Source organism: Mytilus edulis, chromosome 7 (assembly GCF_963676685.1).
Source record: "Mytilus edulis chromosome 7, xbMytEdul2.2, whole genome shotgun sequence".
Lineage (NCBI taxonomy): Eukaryota > Metazoa > Mollusca > Bivalvia > Mytilida > Mytilidae > Mytilus > Mytilus edulis.
Genome location: NC_092350.1, coordinates 696,504 through 723,677, shown reverse-complemented (window position 1 = coordinate 723,677; position 27,174 = coordinate 696,504). Strand labels below are relative to the sequence as shown.

Below are 27,174 nucleotides of genomic sequence, written 5' to 3'. Positions count from 1 at the left end.
AGTATTTATAAAACCGAAATACTAAAATCAATAAACGGTAATGCACATTACCTTCATTTTAAACCACTAGCCAATATCTCGTGGAGACACTTATTCTTTTTCCTGTTTACTCTTCCTGTAGATTGTAGGAAACCAACGTGTTTGATGTTAGGTTGATAATACATATGTTCTACTGTTGTGCGTTTGCTTTGTAAATAACCAATTGTGGTAATGCATTTTATCTCATGCTTATGGTGTACTGTGAACTCAGTGGAAAATTCAAAGAGGAAAGTCCCTAATCAAATAGCAAAATCAAAAGCTCAAACACAAAACACATCAAACGAATTGATAACAACTGTCATATTCCTAGCTTGGAACAGGCACTTTCTCATGTAGAAAATGATGGCTTAAACCTGGTTTTATAGCTCGCTAACCTCTCACTTGTATGACAGTCGTATCAAATTCCATTATATTGACAATATAGGTAAAAATGTCAAATATAAAGTAGTAAACATGGTGTTATAACCTTAGTCACAAAAAAACACATACAAATATATTACAAAAAAGCACAAAATGGCATACAGACCATGCCTATTAGCAAACATTATAGACAAGAATACACAAATTTACCACACGACAATAACACAATGACGGGATGTATAAGTACAGAGCCAAGTCAAATATGTAACAAAGAAACATAAAAAGGCATTTAGACAAAGCACATAGCAAAAATGAAAGACAAGCAACATATAAATTTTCGAAGTGACACCATAAGGCATACATACAAAGCACATTTGCAAAACGAAAAAATACGAGCATATCATAAGCAATAATGACAGGATGTACAAGTATATAACCTTTATGTGCTCATGCAGCGTAAAGCAAACATCAATCAATCAAGCAATCCAAAATATTTTATATGTGAATGTTATATATGTCCTATAACATTAAACATGTGTTGTATTGACTTATGGGTGAGTATTTTTATGTATCATACACCATTCTTTGAATTTTTTTGTGTGGAAAATAACCTTCTATATTAAAATAAATTATTTAACCAGCTTTAAATGCTTTAAAACGTGTTAATGAGCTCTTCATAGCTATGTCTGTTTAAAAGTTAAAACAAAAGATGATACTTCAAACAAGTGCCTGCTTGCATCGTTGACTGGATCAATATTGGTTTGTTTCTGCATGTTTTGTATTAAAATATATTCTATGTCTATGGATAGGTAAACATTTTCAATATATTACGTCACTTCCTGTTTTCTTCGTTGAATACTGTTAACATTGACAACACGAAAATAAAAAGCCTTTGGTGATATGCTACTGGAGTAAAGATTAAACAGTTATACAATGTGAGTGTTATCTATTATTGTAGCAATATAATATACACATATAAATATTTACCTGAAACGTACTTTCCCTTTGGTATCTTTCGTCCCTCTTTTGTAATACTTAAGTGTATGTTTTATGAAAAAATATGAAAGGAAAAGTTTACGTCAATGAATTAACAATTTGTAAACAAAAATATAAACCTTCATTATTGATGACTGTCACAATAAATGACGATGTAATTATTCTGATTAATAGTTGTTTGATTTGGGGTTTAAATATCATGATCAGTTTTATTTGTTTAGAAAAGATCGGGAAAAAACAGAAGTATAAATAAAATAATTATTCAAAATGTCCAATTGTGAACGAATAAATAAATCGTAAACAATCTGGCTGTCATTATATATTATCTTATATTGTTTTTCGTGCATTAATAATTCAATTTCATGAACACCATATTAAATTACAATGACATTTATTTCTTGAATTTTTCAATTATATATCAAAGTATATTTCTACATTTACACCTTTATCGTCATCCACCGATAACACAATATTACCCAGGTTTGATCTAACTAAATTCTCGAATTTGACAATGATTGATTTAATCTGATATATAAACACAAAGTGGAAATGTTGCAACAAGAAGATATTTAAAAATAAAATGTGATATTCAGGAAAAGGAATGATTACATCGTTGATTCAAACCTATACCATATACGTTGTATTCCACATATTAAAACATTACTAAATGGTAGAGACATAAAACAATCATAGTTAATCGTTTTATTCTACGGAATTTTCTTTCTAAAAAAACAAACCCGTAGCAATATCATAATGTTATGTTTATAAATCAAAATTTGGTTATTCAAATTATTCATTTATATCACTTGGAGTATAATAATACAATAAATCAAATGTATTATTGTCAATATAGGTTGTACTGTAGAATGCATGTTATGTAATTGAAATCATTACAGTATATCTTATTGAAATCATATATACCATGTTCCGCAACTTCTTTTAAGAAGAATGGTCGTCGTCCTTGTATGTGTATATTGATTTAAAAAAAAATGAATGCATAATTTAAATGTATGTAAAAGCAATTAAATCATACTTTAAAGATATATAATCGTTTTCGGCTTTTTTGTTTAGTAGTACATATTGATGAATGTAAATTTTTAATCAATACTTGGTTGACATATATTTTGTTCTCTCATGTACGACGATTGGATCAATTTTTGATTATTATTTCGAAACAAAAGTTAATATCTTATGTGAGTCCCTAAAAATAAATATATATTTCAATCCAAACGTTTGAGTGTCAAGTCATATTATGTAACGAAACGCAACATAAACAGGATTATATACTTATTTTAGATGTTATATTAGAACCTTAAAGACAATTGTGTTCTTTTGTCAATAATATAAAAAAAAATCAAAATAAAGGCTGTCTTGTATGTGTGCTTTTGGGGACGGGTATTGTCAGTTCCACAACACTATGTATGAGATGTTCTTTTTTCTACAATTATAGCCTCGAGCATTACCTATTATTTTAAATGTAAATTTTGTGCAAATAACGTATTGCCAATGTTGTTTCTCTCCAAAAAACGACAAAAAACATTCTGGAGCAATTACAAATGTATTTTTTGGCCCATATTTAGTTTACGTAATTTACGAGCAACAGAAATTCATCGTGTGGTATTTAAGTTTCATCAATGCATTCAAATAAAAAAAAATTGGTATCAAGACAAGTCAGAGTTCTGGTGATGATACTTGTTTGCGATTATGAAGTGATCATTTAATCTCTACAAAACTATGTTACGTTGCAAAATCGTATTCTACTTGCCATTTTATTTCATAAGAAATTAGTCTACCATTCAATGTTTTTGTCCCAATTAACACCACTGAAGATTGTTATTATGTTGATCATTCATTGAAATAGTATATATTCCTATCTAGGGGCCAGCTGAGGCCTACCTCCGGGTGCAGAATTTTTCACTGTATTGCAGACTTATTGGTGGTTCGGCTTTTATCTGTCTCTTTGACAATGTCCTCATTTCCATTCTCGATTTGTTGATTTGTAAACCAGAACAAGTTACTCACAAACATATCGTATGTTTGGGAGTAAATTGAACAGGTTTTGACATCAATACATTCCTTAAAAAAAAAGGTTTATTCTATAAAAACGTTTATGAATGTTGTCTATAATGGAGGAAGAAGATAGTGCAAATAATTAGTAACATGATTGAATAGCATTGTTATTCTTAAGAGGAATCGTTTTTTAGGGCGGCTACAAATTGTTCATGCGATTTGACTCAGAAAAATAAAATCTACGGATTTAGGTATTGACTAGCATGTAGTTTTTGCTCAAACCACGAAAATTGATATTCACGAATAAAAGTACATTCACATTTTATGAAATGACATGCAAAAGGAGTAATATAGGATGTTAGACAGTGTTATTTCCTGTCATAAAAACTAGTTTAACTAGAAATGTGATAAAAACAAAAACAGAGGAATTGTAATAAAGGAAAGTTTTAATTTTGTTTTGAAATATTGAAGGTTAAGTATACAGAAGGAGAGAGAAAACTTTTACAGAATCTCAACAATTATTGTTGATCATGGTAAAGAGTCGATGATTTTGTTGCTTGATAATGAATTAAACACCAGCAACCAAACTTTAGAGGATTTTATCAACTTGAACCAGCATGAAATATATCATTTATGTTATAATAAATATACATGTTGCCAGTGTATCAATGGAAAATTACCACCAACAACTCCCGTGAGTAGAGTTTTGCATCCTGATCAATTAAACATAATACTAGACAAAACAGGACAAACACTGTCCTGTCATAATTTAAAAAGCACGGCACAATTCTGTTGTTGTCCGGCAAAAACCACACTTACTACAAAACATCTGGATTTAACACTTCTCCGTTGTCTATTGATTAATTTTGCCTCTATCTGTCCTCCGAATAGCAACATCCGACTTGCAGTTGATGACCTTATCGGATATCGGAATAAACTGTACGGACATGCACAACAAGCCAGATGTTCAGATAATGATTATTTACTATACAAAAATCAAGTTGAAACCGTAATTCGTACAATTGCAAAATCGTGCAAAAAGGAAAATGAAATGAAACAGAAACTCGTGGATGCTGAAGTTCGACCATTGGATGAAACCATATGTCAACAATATCAAAATTGTTTATTGTCTGATATTCAGCGGAACGAGGACATAACAACGGTAAGTTTAGGTTTTGCAAAATATTAAATAAAACATAATTATACTTGATTTCAGATAAAAAGTAACAAATTACAAAAAAGACTTTACTTAATGAAAAAATACTATAAAAAAATAAAATCAAAATATATCTATGTGTTTCTTTAAGGATCGCCGATGATTACGTTTGTCAATTTGTCGAGATGAACAATTTGGATAGCATGTCTCAAATAATGGAAAAAGTGATTGATAGCTTAATTGTCGTTTGCTTAACACTAAGTGGTATATCCTCTGTGTAGCATGTTTTATTCGTTTGTTCACTATTTACAAAATATGCCTTATGATATGCCAAAGTAATACATTTATAGCGTATGCTACTATTTTTATGTTGAAAGGCATTTTGGATTATTTTTTTCAGGCGATTTTTCAATTTCACAAGGGGAATGATGGTATACCGGGTACCTCGGAAAATGGTTAATTGTTGATATAATGTTGCCTAACGTGCAATATATTCGTGAACTGAAATTAAACATCCAAAACATCTTCTGTACGCTTTTCTGCAACAAAATGACATAACTAAAACTGCATTAGTAAACATACTAGGGATGGCAGCGAGTACTCGAGTACTCGGGTACTCGCTCGGAAGGCCGAGTACTCGAGTACAGTTTTAGTTCTCGGATACTCGTTTGCCTGTTATACATCTTGAGATATTTCTCTTCACATTTCCAGTAGCTTTAATTCCATTGAAATATCCACTTTGTTATACTAAATAAAATCAATTAACAACATAAATATGTTAATTCTGAGGTTACTATTTGTTATAGTAGTGCCAGTCACATCCTTTCCTTCCGAGGGAAGGTTTTCATCTGCACTACTTGGAATACAAAATAGTAAGTCAAACAGTTTTTTGTGTCAAATTGTTGATCAGATCATATTTCTAAACAAGAAGAAAATAAAAATGACCTGCGGTGAAACCCTACGCAACTGATTAGAGACATTTTAACGGTGTTTGTACACGGATCAAAACTTTCAGGGATTAATAATAAACTCATCACAAGCCGTAAAAACTTTCCTTTGTTTGTTAATCAAGACTTCTCTGTAAACGTGATTGGTATGAGATGTACATTTACATTAATTTTATTACTCTGTATTTGAAACTTAACTGTAATTGTTTAATTTACAATTTAAAGATAGGGCGAAAGCAAGATTCAATATTCTTTATTTCTCAAACACCATAAAATTACAATGGTACAAAGAAGTTCATCAAAAGTTATATAACATAACACAAACACACATGACAAGATGAGATGAAAATATAAAATAAATAAAATAAACAGTATAGAAGCGAAGAGTGGTGATTAACCAGGAAGACTCACTTGAAAAGTTATAACCCTGATGAATTTGCAAAGCTTTTTCAACTTATTTTTTATTTTTAACTGAAATAGTTTTTCAAATTTTAGTATGTTACATCTGTGCAGAGACATATTGTATTATATGTCTCTGATCTGTGCAAGAAAAAAGTATCCTTGCACGAGAGCGACATTAAAACCCAAAAGTCGAAAATAAACCGACAACGTCATGGCTTAAAAAGAATTAGACAAACGATAGTGCCAAAAAAACAAACCCAGAAAAAGTAAGACTGAGCAACACAAGTAATTTGAAGTCCAATATTGTTGTTGACAAATTAATGGACAAAGTCGTATTATAAAAAAAATACCAACTCCTCAGGAACAGGTGAGATGATACATATATTGTCTACTTTGTCGGACTGTATATGCAAATATTTTTGATTTTATTGGAATAACCAATTTGGTTCATGAACACGTACATAAACAATAATTGCTATGATTTATGCTAGGTTTTTGTAGAAACGGCAGTAGGTAATTCATTGTTTAATTGTCTCTCGTTAATATGTTTATGAAAGGTAATAACAAAAACACTGCATCCAACCTAGAATCTAAACTTTTCAATAGACGTTTAAGATTCATCCGAGTACTCGCGAGTACTCGAGTATCATGACCGAGTATCCGAGTATCAAATTTCAGATCTTTTGACATCCCTAGTACATACACATTTTTGAAGACCAATTGAAAATATATTATTTTCAAACCCGTTGTACGTGTTTGTTTTATTCTTTTGCATTAATGTATATTTCACTATGTTAATTTTGGTCACGACACTTTGTCATAGTATTATCAAAGTAGACCATGCGCCTACATGTGGGTTTTACAAATGTTAACATTTGAATCTTAAACTTTTACATTTTCTGATCCAACTTTGTAGCAGAGATGGTAAGCAAAACAACATAGAAGTAATATTACAATTCACATAACAAAATTAAGTAATATTTCTAACTAGTAGTAGTTATTCTCAAATTGTCGTCTTTCTTTATTACTTCAACTTTTTCTACAGGAAATAAACATGATAAGAGAACAATCAAGAAACAGCAATGATCAAATTGTTCAGCATATTTTGGAAATAGAGGATACAATTAACACCAATATTTCGTCTCACAATAAAACCATTTCAGCAAAAATGGACGAAATGCAGTTGAATTTTGCTAGAAGAGATGAGATTTTATATGAAAGAGTTCATAGTAATGAGGTAACATTTAATGAAGAAGTCCATAAACAGAACAAAGCAGTAATGAGCATAATAGAAAAAGAGAAAGAAGTTCTACAGGTGAATCATGCGGAACTCATCGGACGTTTATATCAGACAGAACTCAATATACAATCGAAAACAGAAGAAACCACGGAAGGTATTCTCGCATGTGTAGAACAGACAAAACGAGAGATAACGGATAAAATAGTCAATCTTAGTGGGGATCATAAAGAAACTGTTGCCGTTGGAGCATCTAAATTACGAAAACAAGGTAATATTGATATTTTGAAATTTAGTTGATATAGCCCTATATAGGTAAGATAATTTATGTAATCGTTTGTCATTCAATAATATTGAATTCAAGTATTATTATCTTAATGCTTGTGATTGCATTGATAAAAATATTGAATAATCATTGTTATATAAAAAAAAAGGAGATGTGGTATGATTGCCAATGTAGTTTACCTCTAAAAAGAGAATTTGACAAACTAAATTTACATAATGTTGGATACTCAAACTAATGACATTGTATAGTTCAGTTTTTAAACATTTGACATATATTTTGACGATTCCTCTTACATTGGTGTTTCCTAGAAGCATATACAGAAATTAATTTTCTAATTTTTCTAAGTCATATATTTATAGCTGAAAACTTTAGAATTTGCATGTTTTATGTTTACAATCAAGTTGATACAAGAACTGTGGATCCTCTCGAAATATATGTTGAATATCCGTATTTATTGTTATCGAAATAAATATATAAAATGAAATCTACGAACAGAAAGTATTGATCACGATAGAATCAAAGGAGAAGTTCTGCAGTTGAAACATGAGCAGATAAAGCTAAATCTACGATCGGATACAAATAAACACATCATAGATAACAGGAATGAAATCTAATATTTGCACTGGACGAGCCTATCGTCTACAAACTACTCATCAGTGACGCTGGAACAAAATGTTAAAGGCTGATAGAAGTACGATGTTGAATAGGATTGAGGACCAATAGTTCCTTAAAGTTTTGACAAATACATCTAAGATCAGCTATTCCTGAGGTAGAAAAGCCTTATTATTTCGAAAATTTCAAGTTTTATAAACAATTACCTTATAATCATGACAATATCAAGGATAATTTATGTCAACTCCGAAGGACTGAATACTGGGCTGGTAATACCCCTGGGGAATAGAAACTCCTCCAGAAATGGCTCAGACGCATTTTTGGGGATTTACCTTCATCCTTTGTGAAGAATCATTACAATTTGCATGTGTTATATTTACACAACTATTACAATGAAAACTACTTTGATGTTACCAAATTATTTTTATTGAACTTTTTATGGTTTTCAACGACAAAATTCATTTCAATATGTGCAAAAAAAACTCTTCAAAGGTATGCAATTGTATTAGAATATTAACGTTTATTTGTAATCAAAATAATTCACAACTAAAGTATGTATTTATGTTTGTGTTCCAGATATTAGAAAACAAAATCTAATAGGTGAGATATATTATAAGTTTCAATTAAATATCAAACCCGCCTGTCCAAAGTCAGGAGCCTGCAGTTCAGATAATAACATTTTCTCATAGCAAGGATTTTCATTAATAAAAACTCGAACTCTGATATACAATCAAATTGATAGATTATGGTCCTTGAAAATTGGTCTGTTCTTTTACTTCTATATAAAAAGAAACACGTTACGTAACATGACGTTATTTGATTGTGTCATTATAATTTACTCCAAAAATATAATATTATTAGATTTCCAAATTGTAACTCCGGATTACATAATTTTCGACAGGTTACATTTTCTGTGGTAATATATTCTGATACTCAGTAAAGTAAGAGCACCCATAAAAGTAAAATCAAATATATCATCGGTGTAGTACTTATAAGTTAGTGCTATTTAATCATTTGACCTGTTAAAACGTCTTCTAGTTTTGTTATTTCTTTTGTTCGTTTATCATAATAAAGAAAATACAATGTTTAATTTCAAAGTTTAAGAATACAATGTTCAGTCATTTTATTATTTTTATAGATCACAGTAATGCAATAATCCAAAGTCATCGAGAAGATAAAACCTTTATCAAGCCATATACGACATTTGTATATCATTTCACTATTATTGTCTTTATTTCGTATAAGTATAGTGTTTAAGTTGGTGCTATTAGATCATTTGGCCTGTTAAAACGTCTTCTATAGTGTTAAGTTGGTGCTATTAGATCATTTGGCCTGTTAAAACGTCTTATAGTTTATTTCTTATGAGTATAGTGTTAAGTTGGTGCTATTAGATCATTTGGCCTGTTAAAACGTCTTATAGTTTATTTCTTATGAGTATAGTGTTAAGTTGGTGCTATTAGATCATTTGGCCTGTTAAAACGTCTTATAGTTTATTTCTTATGAGTATAGTGTTAAGTTGGTTCTATTAGATCATTTGGCCTGTTAAAACGTCTTATAGTTTATTTCTTATGAGTATAGTGTTAAGTTGGTGCTATTAGATCATTTGGCCTGTTAAAACGTCTTATAGTTTATTTCTTATGAATATAGTGTTAAGTTGGTGCTATAAGATCATTTGGCCTGTTAAAACGTCTTATAGTTTATTTCTTATGAGTATAGTGTTAAGTTGGTGCTATTAGATCATTTGGCCTGTTAAAACGTCTTATAGTTTATTTCTTATGAGTATAGTGTTAAGTTGGTGCTATTAGATCATTTGGCCTGTTAAAACGTCTTCTATAGTGTTAAGTTAGTGCTATTAGATCATTTGGCCTGTTAAAACGTCTTCTATAGTGTTAAGTTGGTGCTATTAGATCATTTGGCTGGTTAAAACGTCTTCTAGAGTGTTAAGTTGGTGCTATTCGATCATTTGGCCTGTTAAAACGTCTTCTATAGTGTGAAGTTGGTGCTATTAGATTATTTGGCCTGTTGAAACGTCTTCTATAGTGTTAAGTTGGTGCTATTTAATCATTTGGCCTGTTAAAACGTCTTCTATAGTGTTAAGTTGGTGCTATTAGATCATTTGGCCTGTTAAAACGTCTTCTATAGTGTTAAGTTGGTGGTATTAGATCATTTGGCCTGTTAAAACGTCTTCTATAGTGTTAAGTTGGTGCTATTTAATCATTTGGCCTGTTAAAACGTCTTCTATAGTGTTAAGGTGGTGCTGTTAGATCATTTGGCCTGTTGAAACGTCTTCTATAGTGTTAAGTTGGTGCTATTTAATCATTTGGCCTGTTAAAACGTCTTCTATAGTGTTAAGTTGGTGCTATTAGATCATTTGGCCTGTTAAAACGTCTTCTATAGTGTTAAGTTGGTGGTATTAGATCATTTGGCCTGTTAAAACGTCTTCTATAGTGTTAAGTTGGTGTTATTTAATCATTTGGCCTGTTAAAACGTCTTCTAGTTTTATTATTTCTTTTGTTCGTTTATCATAATAAAGAAAATACAATGAACATCAACATATTGTGTTTAAGGATGTACTTAGGTGAGGTAAGGTGAAAATTGATAAATTAAGAAATTAAAATTGATACTATAAGCTGGTAGAGCATCAATTAATGATAAAAATAAGCTAAATGAACCTCCTTTTCGGGATATTTGAGATTTAAAATATGGCGGGAAAAGGCTGACTCTGACTTTTACCTTATATTTGCATTGGTATAATTGGGTCTCAATACAAAAGAAAAAAATCAAGAATCTTCTAAAATTTTGGTAAATGACCTTTCATGAGCTATAAAGTCTTATATGAAAAAATAAATGAGTGTTATGGGGCAAATCATTTTACACAGTATTGTATGGAAAACACCAAAAAGTCCGAACATTTGACACAAATTCCAAAACCTCACCTAAGTACATCCTTAATTTCAAAGTTTAAGAATACAATGTAAAGTCATTTTATCATTCTTGTAGATCACAGTAATGCAATAATCCAATGTCATCAAGAAGATAAAACCTTCATCAAGACATGTGCGCTTGAAAAGGGAAAACGGATTCTTGATAAAGAAAACCTTTTAATTCTCCTAGCTAAAGGAGGGTCGGGTAAGACTCAGATAGCAATACACCTATCATCAATATTCCAAGATGAAGGATACATCCCGCTTTTTTTCTCCGACAATGAAATTATTAGATATAGAGATATGATTTCGTTATCGGACAACAATATAATTATCGTCGAAGACCTATTTGGTAGGTCTAACGTTGATTTTTTTGAAGATTATCATAGAAATATTCTGGATATTTTATTGAATTGCGTAAAGAGGTCAAAGGGTCTTAAATTAGTGTTTACAATCAGGAACGACCCAAAATGCAAAGAAAACATTTTAGAAAAGCACGAAATATTTCTTAGAAAATGTATTATGAATTTGGATTATGATAACAGTCTGTTAGACAAAGAACGAATTAACATCCTTTTGAGTCATATGAAATATAATTCAATAATTCCTTGCAACAGTCCAGTTAAAGTTGATATATGTCTTGACTTTGAACCTTTTCCTTGTTGTTCATCAGGTTGTACGGCTGACGTAATGGAGTTACCATGTGGAAAAATCCAAATATGTACCAACACAATTTATCTATGTTGTATGAGTGATACATATGTAGGATTTCCTGAAACATGTCGAATGTTTTGCAACGATGAATCACTGACATTTCTTGGTGTTGCGTATTTCCGTGATGCAAGCAACTCCTTAGTTGATAAGATCAACGATCTTTTCACAAAAAGCTTTGAAAAATTATCATGTAAATATCAATACAGTGTTTTGGTTTATACTGCTTTGAAATATAATTTCTTCGATAACAATCTTCTTAATTATCATATAGAGAAAGATGAATTGTTCAAAAGGATTTTTTCAATATTTGATGGAAAGAAAACAAAGATACGGAAAACATTAGTCAAACAAGCTATACGTAAACTTGAAGGTGGATATCTTATTGACAGCTCTAGATATAGTGAGTTCTACGATGATTGGTGGTCTAACCCAAGAGGTAACGCCTATATGTTTAAACACCAAGCTGTTCATGAGGCTGTTCTGGTCTCATTTGGTAATGAATGTCCAGAAATGTTAATAAATCTTAAAATCTGTACTATCAATTTTATTTTACAATACATAAGGCCAAGCTTGAAATCCTCTGCTTTGAATTCATCAGTTATTCATGTTGACCCTGAATTGGTCATTAATACGCTATGTAAATTTTTGGAATTAGATAAACCAATTGACTGGAAAAATGTAAAAATCATAGGAATTTCTGATCCATGGAATCCTCCGCCAATTGACACTAGAGAGGAAAACCACTTTCAAGAACAAAGACATATTTGTGATAGTGTTAAATATGAAAGTGACAATGACGACAATATTTCACTTGATGCAAAATCTGAAGATTCTGATAGCGATATGGAGGTTTTTGAAAAGGTTAACTTGGAAATGGGTCGTGAATTATCCCACCTTCTTAACCGTCGATCTTCAGAATTAATAGGCGAATATATCAGGAAATGCATTATTGAAAGAAAATATGTTTCATTCGTTAAAATGTTTCTGGAAAGACTCTCTTCGCTGTCGTATTCTGCAGATCAAATTAAGAATTTTCTCAATGGACTTACCAGAAGGGGCACCTGTTTGATGAATTTAACTCATAATTCTGACATTATTCGTGATCTTGCTTTAAAATATGCTGAAGTAAATGTGTTCTGTCTCATATTCAGTCCAAAAAGTTCTACTATCAAACATTACAAGTTTTATCAACTAGACGATAAATTGTTTGACGAAAAACTCATGGCAATCATCGACGAAAATAAAAACTATAAAATTATAGCAGAAATTGGCAACGTTTTGTATAAAATAGAGATTGAAGATGAGAATCATGAGTTTGTAAAAAGACTTTTGAAAAGCATTCTTGATAAACTTAATGATACAGAAGATTCCTTAAAAATTCGCTACCTAATCGACGGGATGTTCTGTAAAGGCAGGCGAACTAATGCTGTCACTCATTTTAAAGAGTTCTTGCACCACAATTTATTAACACATGGAAGTATCAAAACTATCATTGGCCTTTGGGAAACATTGAATACTGAAACATACAAAAGCAGTGAGACGTTTGATTATACAACATTGATGTCAGTTCTGACAGAAAAGTTTAAGGCCCACATACTTACAGGAAAAGATTGGGAAATAGGTGTAGATTACCAACTACAAACACAGGAGTACGGAGCATGCTTATTCAATCTAGGTATGAATATTCAAGACAAAAAGTTTATTGAAGAGCTTATGAAAACATTATTTGACATTCATGACATTTTTCTTCAACATATGAGTATATATCATTTTATTTCACCCCACAATATTAAGTTTCTGATATATCTATATAATGGATTTACCAGCTTTCGAACACGAATAGATGAGGCAAAACTAATGTGTCCATTGGGAATGGAAAAACTACATTGTTATATTAGCCGATATAAATCTTTTGTAAAGAAGTTTAGAGAAGACATGAAACATGCGTATCAGTCCGGTAACAACCAGGATGCTGTTGTGTTAACTGTGACTCTAATGAACATGAACATACTTCATCCCGATACCAGTGACGATGATGACGATGATAGTGACAATAACCCTGATCAGGTTTAGGCATTCTGAATATATTTTTATTTAAACAAAATAGTCTCTCGTAGACAAGAAAAAAAAGGCTTAAATTCATTTGTGTTCTTCTTTTTAAAGTACCATATATCTAATATATATAGATGAACTTTTCTACTATAAACTTTTGGTCAATATTCTAAATTCTGATTTGAAACCGTACTCACTTTTTCTATTAACCTCTTGTTACTATTTTGATTTCTTCATTTTGTCACTCCCCCGGAATACGCAAACAAATTGAATCCAAATTTGATAAAATAAATTTCAAATCACATAAACAAATAGACCGAATAGTGTTAAGTTGTGTCTGGAGTATCTATTACCAGAATTATGAGCTGGGCTTAACTTCAGACCTCGGTGAAGAAAAATCTTTATTTTACATTTTGTTCGTTAAAAACAAGAATGGTTTTTGTCGTTAACTGATGATTAAACAGATTTGTTAAAACTTTTTTTATTAAGTACATTTACACTTACAGAAAAGGGTCTAGACCAACACAAACTAGTAATGAAGAACCCTAAAAATACGACATGCAGCATGAACTAAATATTACTCATATTTCTATCTTTATTTAGAAATGTTGAAATAACAGGTTTTGCCTCTCTATAGTTCGTAATAAAAAGTATAATAAAAATTAGACCAATAAGCAATATTATTTCAATGAAACTTCTAAGTCCCGGAGTTCGAGAAATAATCTACATGCAAAGTCAAAACACCTCGTCATGTGAGTCAGCATTCAACACCTAGAATTCAAGGTTAGGGCTTGGATTTTCTAGATGGAAGTCTGTCTCGAAGAACATATAGAATCATTATGGTCTTATTTTCATTGTTTGTATCATTTTATTTATATTTTTCTTAATCTATTCTTTATTGTGTGATTCCATAATGTGTTACTTTATTCTACTGTTCTAAGGTATATCAACTATATATCACAAATCATTTCTGTTGGCGTCCTTATTGTAATTGTATGATTGTTGGTTTATTTAGTTTATTGTACGTTTAATAATAAATCATGCCTATTTGGGTTGTTCACATGATTTTGATAATGGAACTAAATATAACTATCATACAAGTGGGAGGTAAGATAGCTTTAAAACCAAGTTTAACCCACATGTTTGCATACCAAGGTTAGATATTAGTTGAAAATAAGATTATTTATGTTCTACGGACTTCCCTTTTTAAATTTATATCCAATGTCTTTATTTTTCCAATTACATGTTTAATTATTTCATGTTTACTACTCTACTATAGACATTTATAGGTGCTTTGAAAAAAACTCATCCAATGAAATGTCCAGTTATGGTCATTGTTCCGGTTAAAATATGGAAACAATTTATGTATATAAGCAAAAAAAGAAGAATTAACACAGCCGTTTATTTTCTTGTAATGCAATGATTATATCATGTAAAATTTGTCAAATTTTGGAATTTGTATATATATGCATATTTCGTTATTCTATAATGTTTTGATTTTTTTTTCCTAAGATTATTATGCTTACGTTTAAAATAAATCAAACAATCAGAAAAGAATCAATCAGAATAATACAATTGTCGATACTTTCAAATACTCTGCTTTCAAACATATGAGTGCTATATATCTAAATCATTGCATTCGTTCAATATCGTACACATAGTTTTTTTTAATACGACCGCAAAAAATATTTTGGGATCGTATAGTGGTATGATGTTGTCTTCGTCGTCGTCAGTGTCGTCATCCGAAAACACATTTGGTTTCCGGACAATAACCTCAGTACGTGAATGGGTCTCTTTGAAATTGGTTAAGAAGGTTCAATATTACAAAAGGAATGTTGGGATTGATTTTTGGGGTGACGGTTCCAACCGTTTCGGGATAAGGGGCCCAAAACAAGCATTTTTCTACTTTCAGGATAATAACATGTGTGTATGTATTTCAATTGATCTGAAATTGTGTCACAATGTCAATTATCAAAAGTAGAAGATTTGGATTAATTTTAGGGGGTTATGGTGAAAACAGTTTTGGTATTAAGGGCCAAAAAGGGTTTCCAAAACAAGCATTTTGTAGTTTCTGGACATTTTGTAGTTAACTTGTGTATAAGTGTATGAATTTCTTTAAAATGTACTACAAGAGTCCATAGGACAAAGCGAAGGCTGTGAATTAGTGTTGGGTAATTGCTCCAAAGGGGATTCAAAACGTTTGGGGTTCCAATTTCTTTTAAGGGGTTCAATTGTTTGTCAATGAAAAAATCTTTAATTGCACAGTATTGCGCCATACATTTGTAAGATCTTGACATTTGATTTGTGTAAAAAAATTGATCACAATTCAAATTCAGACAGTACCAAACTTGAATATTGTGTCCAAATTTGCCTCAACTGTTCATAGTTCAACTTCATCAGTCGTATCAGGTGCGCTCAGCGAAGCATTTTATTTTTTGTATATCTGATTTGTACAATGATAAGGGATTATTGATCAGTATAATTAATTAAGGCGAAAACAGATTAATAATGCTATAATAAAACACGAAAAACGAAGAAAAGATGAAACACATTACAGAAAACGGAACACAGAAAACTAAAGCATGTGGAATTCGAACCCTATCAGAAATCTCATGTGATCCAGGAGAGAAGGCATATTCTGATTTACATGTGGCATCAGTCGTGTTGATGTAAACATCATCTGAACAAACACGGTTTGGTTATGTTCCGTTTATCCACAACCATTGGATTATCATTGAAAACTGATAAAAAGAGAGGCGAAAGATACCAGAGGGACATTCAAAATCATAGATCGAAAATAAACTAACAACGCCATGGCTTCAAAAGAAAAAGACAAATAAACAAATAATAGTACAGAAGACACAACATAGAAAAATAAAGTAAGAGCAAGACGAATTCCATCAAAAACTGGGGGTAATCTCATGTGCTTCGTGACGGTAAGCATCCGATATCATCTGTGAACCGCTCGTGATGGCGTCCGTGAAATTAACTTAGGAATGATTTCAACTTCAATACTTAGAACTCTTTGTTGAATAGCTTCCTTGTGAGTAGGATCAAAAATTGATCTCAACGATTCATGTATTAGTCACATTGTGAGATCATATTTAGTAGCAGTTTTGTCAAATGGAAGTAAAGCAATAACTCTGTAGATCTCCGCAACATCATAACTAAACTTTATGACATAAGAGTCTATTCTAATTTTCGAATTGAGAACTGTGTAGTAACACTCAAGCAGTGCATGCATACAGTATATGTCTCTCTTAGTTGATACAATATCACAGAGATTGTGTAACATTCAAGCAGTGCATGCATACAGTATATGTCTCTCTTAGTTGATACAATATCACAGAGATTGTGTAACATTCAAGCAGTGCATGCATACAGTATATGTCTCTCTTAGTTGATACAATATCACAGAGATTGTGTAACATTCAAGCAGTGCATGCATACAGTATATGTCTCTCTTAGTTGATACAATATCACAGAGATTGTGTAACATTCAAGCAGTGCAAGCATACAGGAAACCCCTTTTTATTCGGTATTTTAGAAGCGGAAAGATGTGCTGAGGGTAGGCATGATGTAGTTATCTCACTCATGCTACACTTTGAAAAAAAATAATACAAACACTACACAATTATCATCAACGTTTAATATGTGTCTTATTGTATTCCAATAATTTCTATGAATAGTTTAACTATTTATAATATACTCCGTCACTTCCTGTTGTCTTTGGCGAAGTAATGTTTACATTGACGACAATGATAATTTAAATCTTATAAACAGAATTGAAGTCGAATACGCATGGATAACTTCTAAATCAGAATGTAAGTATAAGTGATTGATTTAATATATGGAACCCATTGAAGACCCATTGGTGGCCTTCGGCTATTGTCTACTCTATGGTCGGGTTATTGTCGCTTTGACACATTCCCCATTTCCTTTCTCAATTTTAACGTTTAAATTGTTGCAATATTTTAAAAGTACTTTCGTTTTAGTTAACCGTTGATATTTTACAAATAAAAAGGCTTTGTATGATCAACGGTGTAATGTAGGCTTTCTGTCAAAGGAGTGTATCAGATGACATAACTAACAGACATCTACATTCATTGAGTAGTCCCGATTCTTTTTACCTGTACACAGAATGATTACTACTCATTTTTTCTTGTTTACTGTCAATGTTTTGCATCCTGTTTTATATTACGACAGATGGAGGTTAGGGTGGTTGGGTTGTGGAGGTCTATTTCAAAATGAATGCAATGTCGTGTATGTATAAAAACTAAAATCACAAGATTTCTTCCTAAGCTACAGGTTATTCAAATATAGCTCTCTTAAAGAACTTACTGCAAATGAAGTTAAATATAAAAATTAGGGTCATGGGATTCTTTTTCTATCTACAAAACAAAACAGGAAGATTTATAACACATTCCTTTATAAAAGTAACTTAATGTGAGGTTTTTTATTGACTTTCAATGGATCTTTGAAACTCAAATGGCCATGTATTTTCTTCAATGATATCTCCATAAACATAAATCCCTAATCGGTAAATTGAAAATTATTAATATCAATGTATTCTTAATGGTGTACGTGTCGTTACTCATAACGATTGAGTGTCCTTCGTAAAAATACCAAAAAAATGATCTTATTAAACAATTACACGTTTGTCCTTTTTAATAATTGAACAATAATATCACTTGAGTATTTAGCCCTGGTCACAACAAACCTACGGCACATCTATACACCGCCACGACATGAAATTTTGACAAATCGCGGGTCATATGTGGTCGTCGTAAGACAATCACACGACAGTCGTACGATATTTTGATCATCGTGGCGCTGTCGTGTGTCGTGGAACAAACATTGGACATGCACCTTTTTTTGCTCAACGATTATTATCGTGTCACTGTCTTGTGGCTGTCTCAAAGGTGTCTTACAGTCGTCGTGTGACTGTCTTGCGATATACACATTGTCGTGGGTATCATTATAATGCATTTTAATCAAACAATCATCTACAACAAGAGGAAAATATGGTCCTGTCAGAGTTGATTCGAGCCCGTGAACAGTATATGAACCAGCGAAACACCCGACGTTGGTGGGTTAGGCCATGAATCGAATGTCGCCTGATATTTGGGCAGTATAGTACACTGATGTACGAGTTTGAGCGGGAATCTGCATGTGATTTCGTTTGATTCATGCGGATATAGCCTTGCATATTTCAAGAGCTTCTGTTGAGAGTCGCATCACAGTAGCACGACAGTCGTACGACATTGGCATAATAGTGATACGACATTAATACGCGCATCCCATGACATTAAAACCTGAAAAATAGCCCAAAACAACACACGATTGTCGTACGACTATCGTACGACTGTCACACGACCGACTTGCGACACACACACGACAGTACAATTACATTTTTTTTTGTTCTGTCTTGCACCCATCGTAGAACCATCGTGGACATGTCGTAGCTGGTGTGACCACTCGAAATAAAATAATTTACATTTTGCACGACAGCTATTTTATAGATCTTCCACGACAAAAAATTGTACGATCTGTTGTGACCGGGGCTTTATGAAATAAATGACTGTTGACCACTTTCCATAATTTCTTTTATGCACTACAAGAATACAACTCCTGTCGTCCTTTGTATTGATTAATGCAAATATCAAAAGAGAGTCGATATATACCAAAGAGACATTCAAACTAATGATAAAATGTCAAGAACAATATACAAACCTAGCTTAGAAGACTGACGAATGAGCAACACAAGCCCTTACAAAAACGGGGATCCTCCCATGTGCTCTGGAGAAAAAGGGGACACCCTGCTACACTTGTGGCCTCCGTTAATGAGAAAACGATTTTAATGCATACTCCATATATATATAACATGAATGTAACATGAATGTAACAGTTGAATACACATTTTAAATTGCTCGTATATTTTTTCAATTAAAAAAAACAATACTAAGCTTTGGACTCCCTCAGACATAGTTGATCTATGATATATGTAATTATATTTTGTACAAATTTATATGTTGATTTACACATGTCACTATAATAAATAATTAACTTACTTACTTACTATACAAGCCAATGTAACAAAATAAAATGAGGGAATCTCATGAACTCGTAGAGTAATCCTTTCTTTCTGTACATGCATCACCCGCATTTGAACCTAACCTTGTTCAAACTGTTATTCTGAAAAACAGTTCTGTTTTTAAATAACAGTTAATTTGCTCTTCTTTTGTGCATTTTTTTTTTTATTGTTTTAGGTTAAGCACACAGAAGGAGAGAGAAAACTTCTACAGGATTTCAACAATTATCGTTGATCATGGGAAAGAGTCGTTGACTTTATTGTTAGATAAGGAACTGAACAATCAAACACTAGAGGATTTTATCAACTTGAACCAGCATGAAATATACCATTTATGCTTTAACAGATATGCATGTTGCCAGTGTGTGAACAGAAAATTACCACTTACAACTCCTGCAAGTCGAGTTTTGCATCTGAAGCAATTAAATATACTGCTGGACAAAACCGGTCAACAACTACCTTGTCATAATATAAAAAGCTCATCACAATGTTGTTGTTGTCCAGCAAAATCCACACTTACAACAAAACATCTGGATTTAACAATTCTACGTTGTCTGCTGATTAATTTTGCCTCGATCTGTCCTCCTAATAGCAACATTCGACTTGCAGTTGATAATCTTATCGGATATCGGAATACATTGTATGGACATGCACAAGAAGCCAGATATTCAGACACTGACTATACACTATATAAAAATCAAATTGAAACAGTAATTCTTACAATTGCAAAATCGTGCAATAAAGAAAGTGAAATTAAACAGAAACTCAAAGATGCTGAGGTGCGGCCATTGGATGAAACAATATGTCAACAATATCAAAATTGTTTATTATATGATTTTCAGCGGAACGAGGACATTAAAACGGTATTTTTCGAGGTTTTTTTTTCAGAAGTGAAATTAAAGATGAATGCACTTGTATTCAGATTAAAAGTAGCACAGTATATCAAACAATAGTTCATTAAAATGCAAACAAAACAAACGCAAATTTACAAAAAAGGAATAGAAACAAATCCATTCGATTTCCATGGGGCAACAACAAATAAGTTACCAGTACCAGATTTGTATGCTGCATGCTATTCAACAAAATGAAGACATCAGAATGGCGAGCTGAATATTCAAGCAAATAGAAAATAAGGCATTTTAGTTTAATCCTGTACTTTTTTAATTAATTAAATATTAAAACAATAAGACATGCATGAATCAGGAATAGTTATAAAAGGTACCAGGATTATCATTTAATACGCCAGACGCGCGTTGAATACCCAAAATTTAAAAAACTTTCCGAAAAGACACGAAAACCAAATGACGTTTGAACACAACATAGATACAGTTTTAATCAATGGACAATTCAAGTCAATTCCAATTATTACTTATATTTGTAAACTAAGAGACAACTGTATTGTATTATAAACTCTGACGGCATCAATTGGTGATTTTATGGTTGCAAATTAAGTTTACTTGCGACGCCTTAGCGGTATTTGCGGCCATCAAATCACCAATCGATGCCGTCGGAGCTTAAAAATCAATATTGTTATCTCTATTCAATTGTCAATTGATGCCATGAATATGGAACGCCGACAAGCGCTTCGGACGCAAGAAGTTATTAAACGTGTTGTATTTAATTTTTTTCAGCACATTTCTGAATTGGAAAATACAATCACCACCAGTATTACGTCTCACAGTAAAACAACTATAGAACAAATGGAAGGCATGAAGTTGAATTTTGCTAAAAGTGGTGATATTTTATATGAAAGAATACATAGTAATGAGGTAAAACTCAACGAAGTTCATGAGCAAAACAAAGCAGTAATAAGGACAATAGAAAAAGAGAAGGAAGTCCAGCAGAAGAATCATGCAAAACTCATGGGACATTTATTTCAGGGTGAGTGCAATATTCTATCGAAAATAAAAAGAAACAACGACTGATATTCGTACACTTGTAAGCCTCGACATGAAAAATGTGAGAAAAAAAATCAAACTAGAAAATGAACAGAAAAATCTATAACAAAACAAACAAATATGACAAACATGGACTAACGACAACCACTGCACTTCATGACCATGGCTTGGGTCAAGCTACAGAATGTGGCGGGCTAAATGTTTGTGAGTGCTCACACCTCCCCTGTTCTGGGAAAGTGGTATTTACAGCAAAAAAAAAAAAAAAAATTGTAAAAATCAGTAACACTTGGATAAACTCAATAGATCTGTAGGGGGACAAATAGTACACACCCAATGGAAAAGACATCATAAACAGTCTGAGAAACGCGTGACATTGTATAATGCCGTTACTCTTTAAATCTTAGAATTGACGTGTTTTAAAAATCCACAAATATAAGTCTTCAGTCTAAAGAAAATTGTGTTGAATTTGATGATTTATCGATATACATAAAATTTCAAATGTATTTATGTGTTATTAATTTAAAATGCGATCATAATAGTATAGTAAATTAAAGGTGAATTGTATTTTATAACTTATTTTGCATTACAGATTTGAGAAAGCAGAATCTTATAGGTGAGATATATACTACAGTTGTATATATTTATGTACAAACAAAAAGAGTAAAAACTGTTTAGTTCAAAATGTAAAGTAATGAATATATACAATGGATATAATACTTTTATATTATAAAATTTATTTTTGGACGATGTTCCTGACTAGTGACACGTGCAGGAAACTGCATCGGGATAAACATAAATTAAACTGCTAGGTGTTAGCCAATGCTCCGTGTTGAAGGCTGTACCTTGGCCTATATTGGTTTACTTTTATAAATTGTTACTTAGATGGAGAGTTGTCTAGTTGGCACTCAAACCACATTTGCCTACATCGATATACGGTCTAAAGCTTCTCTTATCTAAAAGAGGGTCAAACGATACCACAGTAATATGCAAACCCACATGTCGAAAACAATCAGACAACGTCATAGACAAAACATATACTGACCAATGGGCAAACAAAAGTGCACAAAACAAACTAGAAAACTACAGAATGAGCAAAACGAACCACACCAAAACCTGGGGATGGTCTCAGGTGTTCTGGAAGTGTATAGTATACTGTAATTTGGAAGTAAGAGATCATAAAAATACAAAAATATTAAATAAAATCTGTTTGCAATCGTTAAAAGAAATGTATTTTTTTATATAGATCACAGCATCGCGAGAATCCAAAGTCACCGAGACGATGAAACATTTGTTCACACAATGGCACTTGATAAAGGGAAACAGATTTTGAAAGAAGAAAACCTCTTGATTCTGCTAGCTAAAGCAGGGTCTGGAAAGACACAGATAGCTCTTTATTTAGCATCTGTTTACCAAGACGAAGGATATATTCCACTTTTCTTCTCAGACAAAGATGTTATCAAGTACAGAGATATAATTTCATTAACCGACAAAAATATTGTACTTGTCGAAGATCTGTTTAGTAGGATAAATGTTGACTTTTCCGAAGATGATCATAGAAATATTCTGGATATGTTGTCAAGTTTTGTAAAGATGTCTTCGCTTTTGAAAATTGTGTTTACAATCAGAAACGACCCAACATGCGAGGAAAATATTTTAGCAAAACATGACATATTTCATCGAAAACGCATTCTCAATTTGGATAATGATTTCAAACTGTCATATAAAGAACGTTACACAATTCTTTCTAGTCATTTGAGGCATAAGTCAATAACCCAATGTACAGGTCAAACAAGGTTAGATCTATGGCTTGACTACGATGGCTTGCCTTTCTGTTCATCTGAATGTACTGATGATGTTAAGCGGTTGTCATGTAGTGAAATTCGAATATGTACAGAAACAATAAGCATGTGCTGTTCATTTGACACATATATTGGATTTCCGGAAGCTTGTCGTTTGTTTTGCCAGGATGAATCATTAACATTTCTAGGTGCTGCATATTTTCGTGACACAAGTCAATCATTAGTTAATAAGGTCGACGATCTTTTCGAAGAAAGCTTCGATAGGTTATCATCTAGATATCAATACTGTGTATTGGTATACACTGCTTTGGAACAAAATCTATTGGATTACAATAGAATCGGTTTTCATAAAGAAAATGATAAATTACTTCAAACTATATTTAATATATTTGATGGAAAGGAAACAAAATTTAAAAATAAATTAGTCCAACAAGCTATACGTCAGCTTGAAGGAGAATACCTGATGAAATGTTCAAGATTTAATGAATTTTACCGCGATCACTGCCCTTATCAAGCAATAAATGCTTACATGTTTAAACACCCGGCTATTTATGATGCTGTTCTCATCTCATTTGGTAACGAATGTCCTGAAATTTTACTGAATCAGGCCAACTGCAATATTATCTTTTTTCTACAATATATTAGACCAAGCTTGACACTATCTGAACCGAAATCACCCGTCATTCATGTCGACCCAAAGTTACTCATTGATAAACTGTGTTTGTTCCTAGAGAACGATATATCATATAAAAATGTAAAAGATGAAGATGTCAAAACAGTTCCTCTGTGGCTTCCTCCACCAATGAATGATCAGCATGACGAGGAAAACAACCAAGATGAAAGGAAATTTGATGAAAAAGACGAAACTAAAAACACTTTTTGTGTAAATAGCGCACTCGGTTTACAGACAGACAATAAAAGTGACGCAGAAAACAAAAATGATGATGCGAAAATGATAGTTTGTATCGTCACACATTCATTTGTATGTCGCAATCCAGAAATGATAGGGGAATATATTCGAAAATGCATTATTGAAAGGTATGTTTCATTTGTTCATGAATTTCTTGAAAGACTTTCCATACTTTCACCAACACCAGAACAAATAATGAAGTTCCTTAATGGACTGACAAGAAGGGGCACCTGTTTGGTGAATTTAATAGTCGACTCCGACATTATTCGTGATTATGTTTTTAAATATGCTGATGCCAAGATCCTATGTCTAGTTTTTATACCGCAGAGTTCTTCCAAAAAAACTGACAAGTTTTACCAGCTAGACGATCAATTACTCCAAGACAAACTTTTTTTAATCATCGACGAAAAAGAAATTTATTAAACTATACAGGAAATCGGCAATTTTTTATATAGAGTTGGGGTTGAAGAGGGAAACTATGAATTTGTGGAAAGATTCCTTGACAGCGTTATAAAAAGATATAACAATATAGAAAACGACTATAAAATTCGGTATATTATTGACGGCATGACTGGAAAAGGCATGCGAACTGACATCGGTATCCCTGTCATACAATTCTTGCGTGATAATTTGAAACCGTTTGGAAGCATTAAGACTATCATTGCTCTTTGGAAAGTAATAAACGCTCTTCTGTACGAAAATGATAATGATAATGCTCCATTAATGTCAATGATAGAAGAAAAGTTTAGGGCACACTTATTGTTCGATGGAGATTTAGAAGAAGGAGTAAATTACCAAGTACAGACGCAAGAGTATGGATCATGCGTATACAACTTAGGTATGGAACTTCAAGACAACACAGTCATTGAAGAGCTTATTTTGAAACTGATTGATGTTTACCATCATACTTTACGTTTATATTTAACTAACCGTTTAGACTTTTTATACTTTTTCTTTATTGGGTTTACTAACTTTCAGGCTCGACAAGAAGATGCAGAAAAGATTTACCCAGCTGTAATGGAAAAACTATACTGCCATATGAAGCGATTTGAATTATTTAAAAAGAAGTACAATAGAGCAAACAAATCTTATACGTATGAGGAATTACGCAGTCTCGCGGACATACTCATTCCCGAGTCCAATGATCATAAAGAGGAGTGAAACAAACATGCTACCTACAGTTTAAGTTATTCTTTAAGAAAATTACTGCTTTTTTAAACAATACAGAACATATACACAGCTGAGGCAAAAAGAATAAAACTGTCGGAGTGCAGCATCAATATTAATTTTGTTTTTAATGTAATGGACTGGTATTTCAGTTAACAGTTGCTTATTCCAATGGGTGCTTATTGTAAAACTCAGTTGACTTGTTTGTACTCATATGAAGTAATTGATAAACTAATGATGTAGTTTTTTGGGGGTTTTTTGTTTTGTTTTTTATTTGTCAATTCCTGTTTTTCATGTAATATACATATTGTTTCCAGTAAAGTTTACAACTGTTGTTGAGATATTAAGAGAGAGTATGACTAAGTTATACCCAGAAGGAGAAGTTATGAATTAATGTTGCTTTCAGAATGGCATTCGAAGTTAGTATGCAAAAGAGGGACGAAAGACACCAAAGGGACAGTCAAACTCATAAATCTAAAACAAACTGACAACGCCATGGCTAAAAATGAAAAAGACAAACAGAAAAACAATAGCACACATGACGCAACATAGAAAACCAAAGAATAAACAACACGAACCCCACCAAAAACTAGGGGTGATCTCAGGTGCTCCGGAAGGGTAAGCAGATCCTGCTCCACATGCGGCACCCGTCGTGTTGCTTATGTGATTACAAATCCGGTAAATAGTCTAATTCGGTAGGTCAAATTCATGAAAGGGAAGGGGATTGTAGTTACGACGTGAGGAACATATCCGATATCATTTGTGAAATGGTTATTCCATAACGGTCAACCAACTCGTGATGGCGTCCGTAAAATTTACGAAGGGATGATTTCAACTTCACCATTTGGAACTCTTGCAAGTGTTAACGGCATTTCAGATAGTAACTGTTGTTAAGAGAACTGCTGCCCCTAAACGTTGAGTGAAATAGGTAGATTCCGTCAATGAATCTAGCCGTGATGAATTACCATAATTGTGGGATAGAGTTATCAACAGCTTATGAGATTGGTTGACTTTAATGTGTTTGCTTTCAGTTCAGTGGCGAGTATTTCATGTATATTTATTGTTTACTTTTTTGTTGGTGTCCTCTAAAATCCACAGTTCACTTCCAATCAATGTACAAAATCAAAACAACTCTACTTAGGACAAAACAGTAGCACCAAATATATAAATGATGTTATGAAGGAAACTGTTATTGATGTTCTTTAATGTTAAAAACTTTAGAGAGAATCCATTTTTCTATTTGCTATTTAGAAATGAAAAAAATCTTGAAATAGGTCCAATTAAATGATTGATTGGTTGGTGGTTGACGCTACTTTCAGCACTATTGGTTTTATTTCGTGGCTGTAAGACTTTAGTGGTGGAAGATGCCGGCGTGCCCAGACAGCCCCACCGATATTCTGTAAGAAAACTGATAAGCCTAGTCAATCAGAATTTGCAATCAAACACTCTTACATTTTAAAAAGTGCTGGAAACAAACTTAAAACTTCAGTGTTGACTGGTAAATTGTACAGTAGTACGAATACTTTTGTTTTATACCGCTGGGCCACTGAGGCCCCTCCGTGGTATTATATAAA

At 32.3% G+C, this 27,174-nt stretch overlaps 2 protein-coding genes across 2 annotated transcripts; both read left to right on the top strand.

The window, feature by feature from the left end:
* Positions 1 to 1,233: 1,233 nt before the first annotated feature.
* LOC139529688 (uncharacterized) lies at positions 1,234 to 14,792 on the top strand. The gene is made up of 5 exons (XM_071325540.1): positions 1,234 to 1,334; positions 3,877 to 4,567; positions 6,956 to 7,418; positions 8,622 to 8,645; positions 11,046 to 14,792. Coding segments are annotated over exons 1-5 (3,891 nt in total). The 5' UTR covers positions 1,234 to 1,332; the 3' UTR covers positions 13,757 to 14,792.
* Positions 14,793 to 17,458: 2,666 nt separating this feature from the next.
* LOC139529687 (uncharacterized) lies at positions 17,459 to 25,853 on the top strand. Its single transcript, XM_071325539.1, has 5 exons — positions 17,459 to 17,559; positions 20,005 to 20,689; positions 21,458 to 21,707; positions 22,314 to 22,337; positions 22,968 to 25,853. Coding segments are annotated over exons 1-5 (2,850 nt in total). The 5' UTR covers positions 17,459 to 17,557; the 3' UTR covers positions 24,857 to 25,853.
* Positions 25,854 to 27,174: the final 1,321 nt, after the last annotated feature.

What these genes read in the sequence shown, in the direction of transcription:
- LOC139529688 (XM_071325540.1), top strand. An exon ending in ATCTAAATTACGAAAACAAG is followed by an intron (nt 7,419 to 8,621) that starts GTAATATTGATA and finishes TTTGTGTTCCAG; the next exon opens with ATATTAGAAAACAAAATCTA. An exon ending in TAGAAAACAAAATCTAATAG is followed by an intron (nt 8,646 to 11,045) that starts GTGAGATATATT and finishes TCATTCTTGTAG; the next exon opens with ATCACAGTAATGCAATAATC.
- LOC139529687 (XM_071325539.1), top strand. An exon ending in CATGGGACATTTATTTCAGG is followed by an intron (nt 21,708 to 22,313) that starts GTGAGTGCAATA and finishes TTTGCATTACAG; the next exon opens with ATTTGAGAAAGCAGAATCTT. An exon ending in GAGAAAGCAGAATCTTATAG is followed by an intron (nt 22,338 to 22,967) that starts GTGAGATATATA and finishes TTTTTTATATAG; the next exon opens with ATCACAGCATCGCGAGAATC.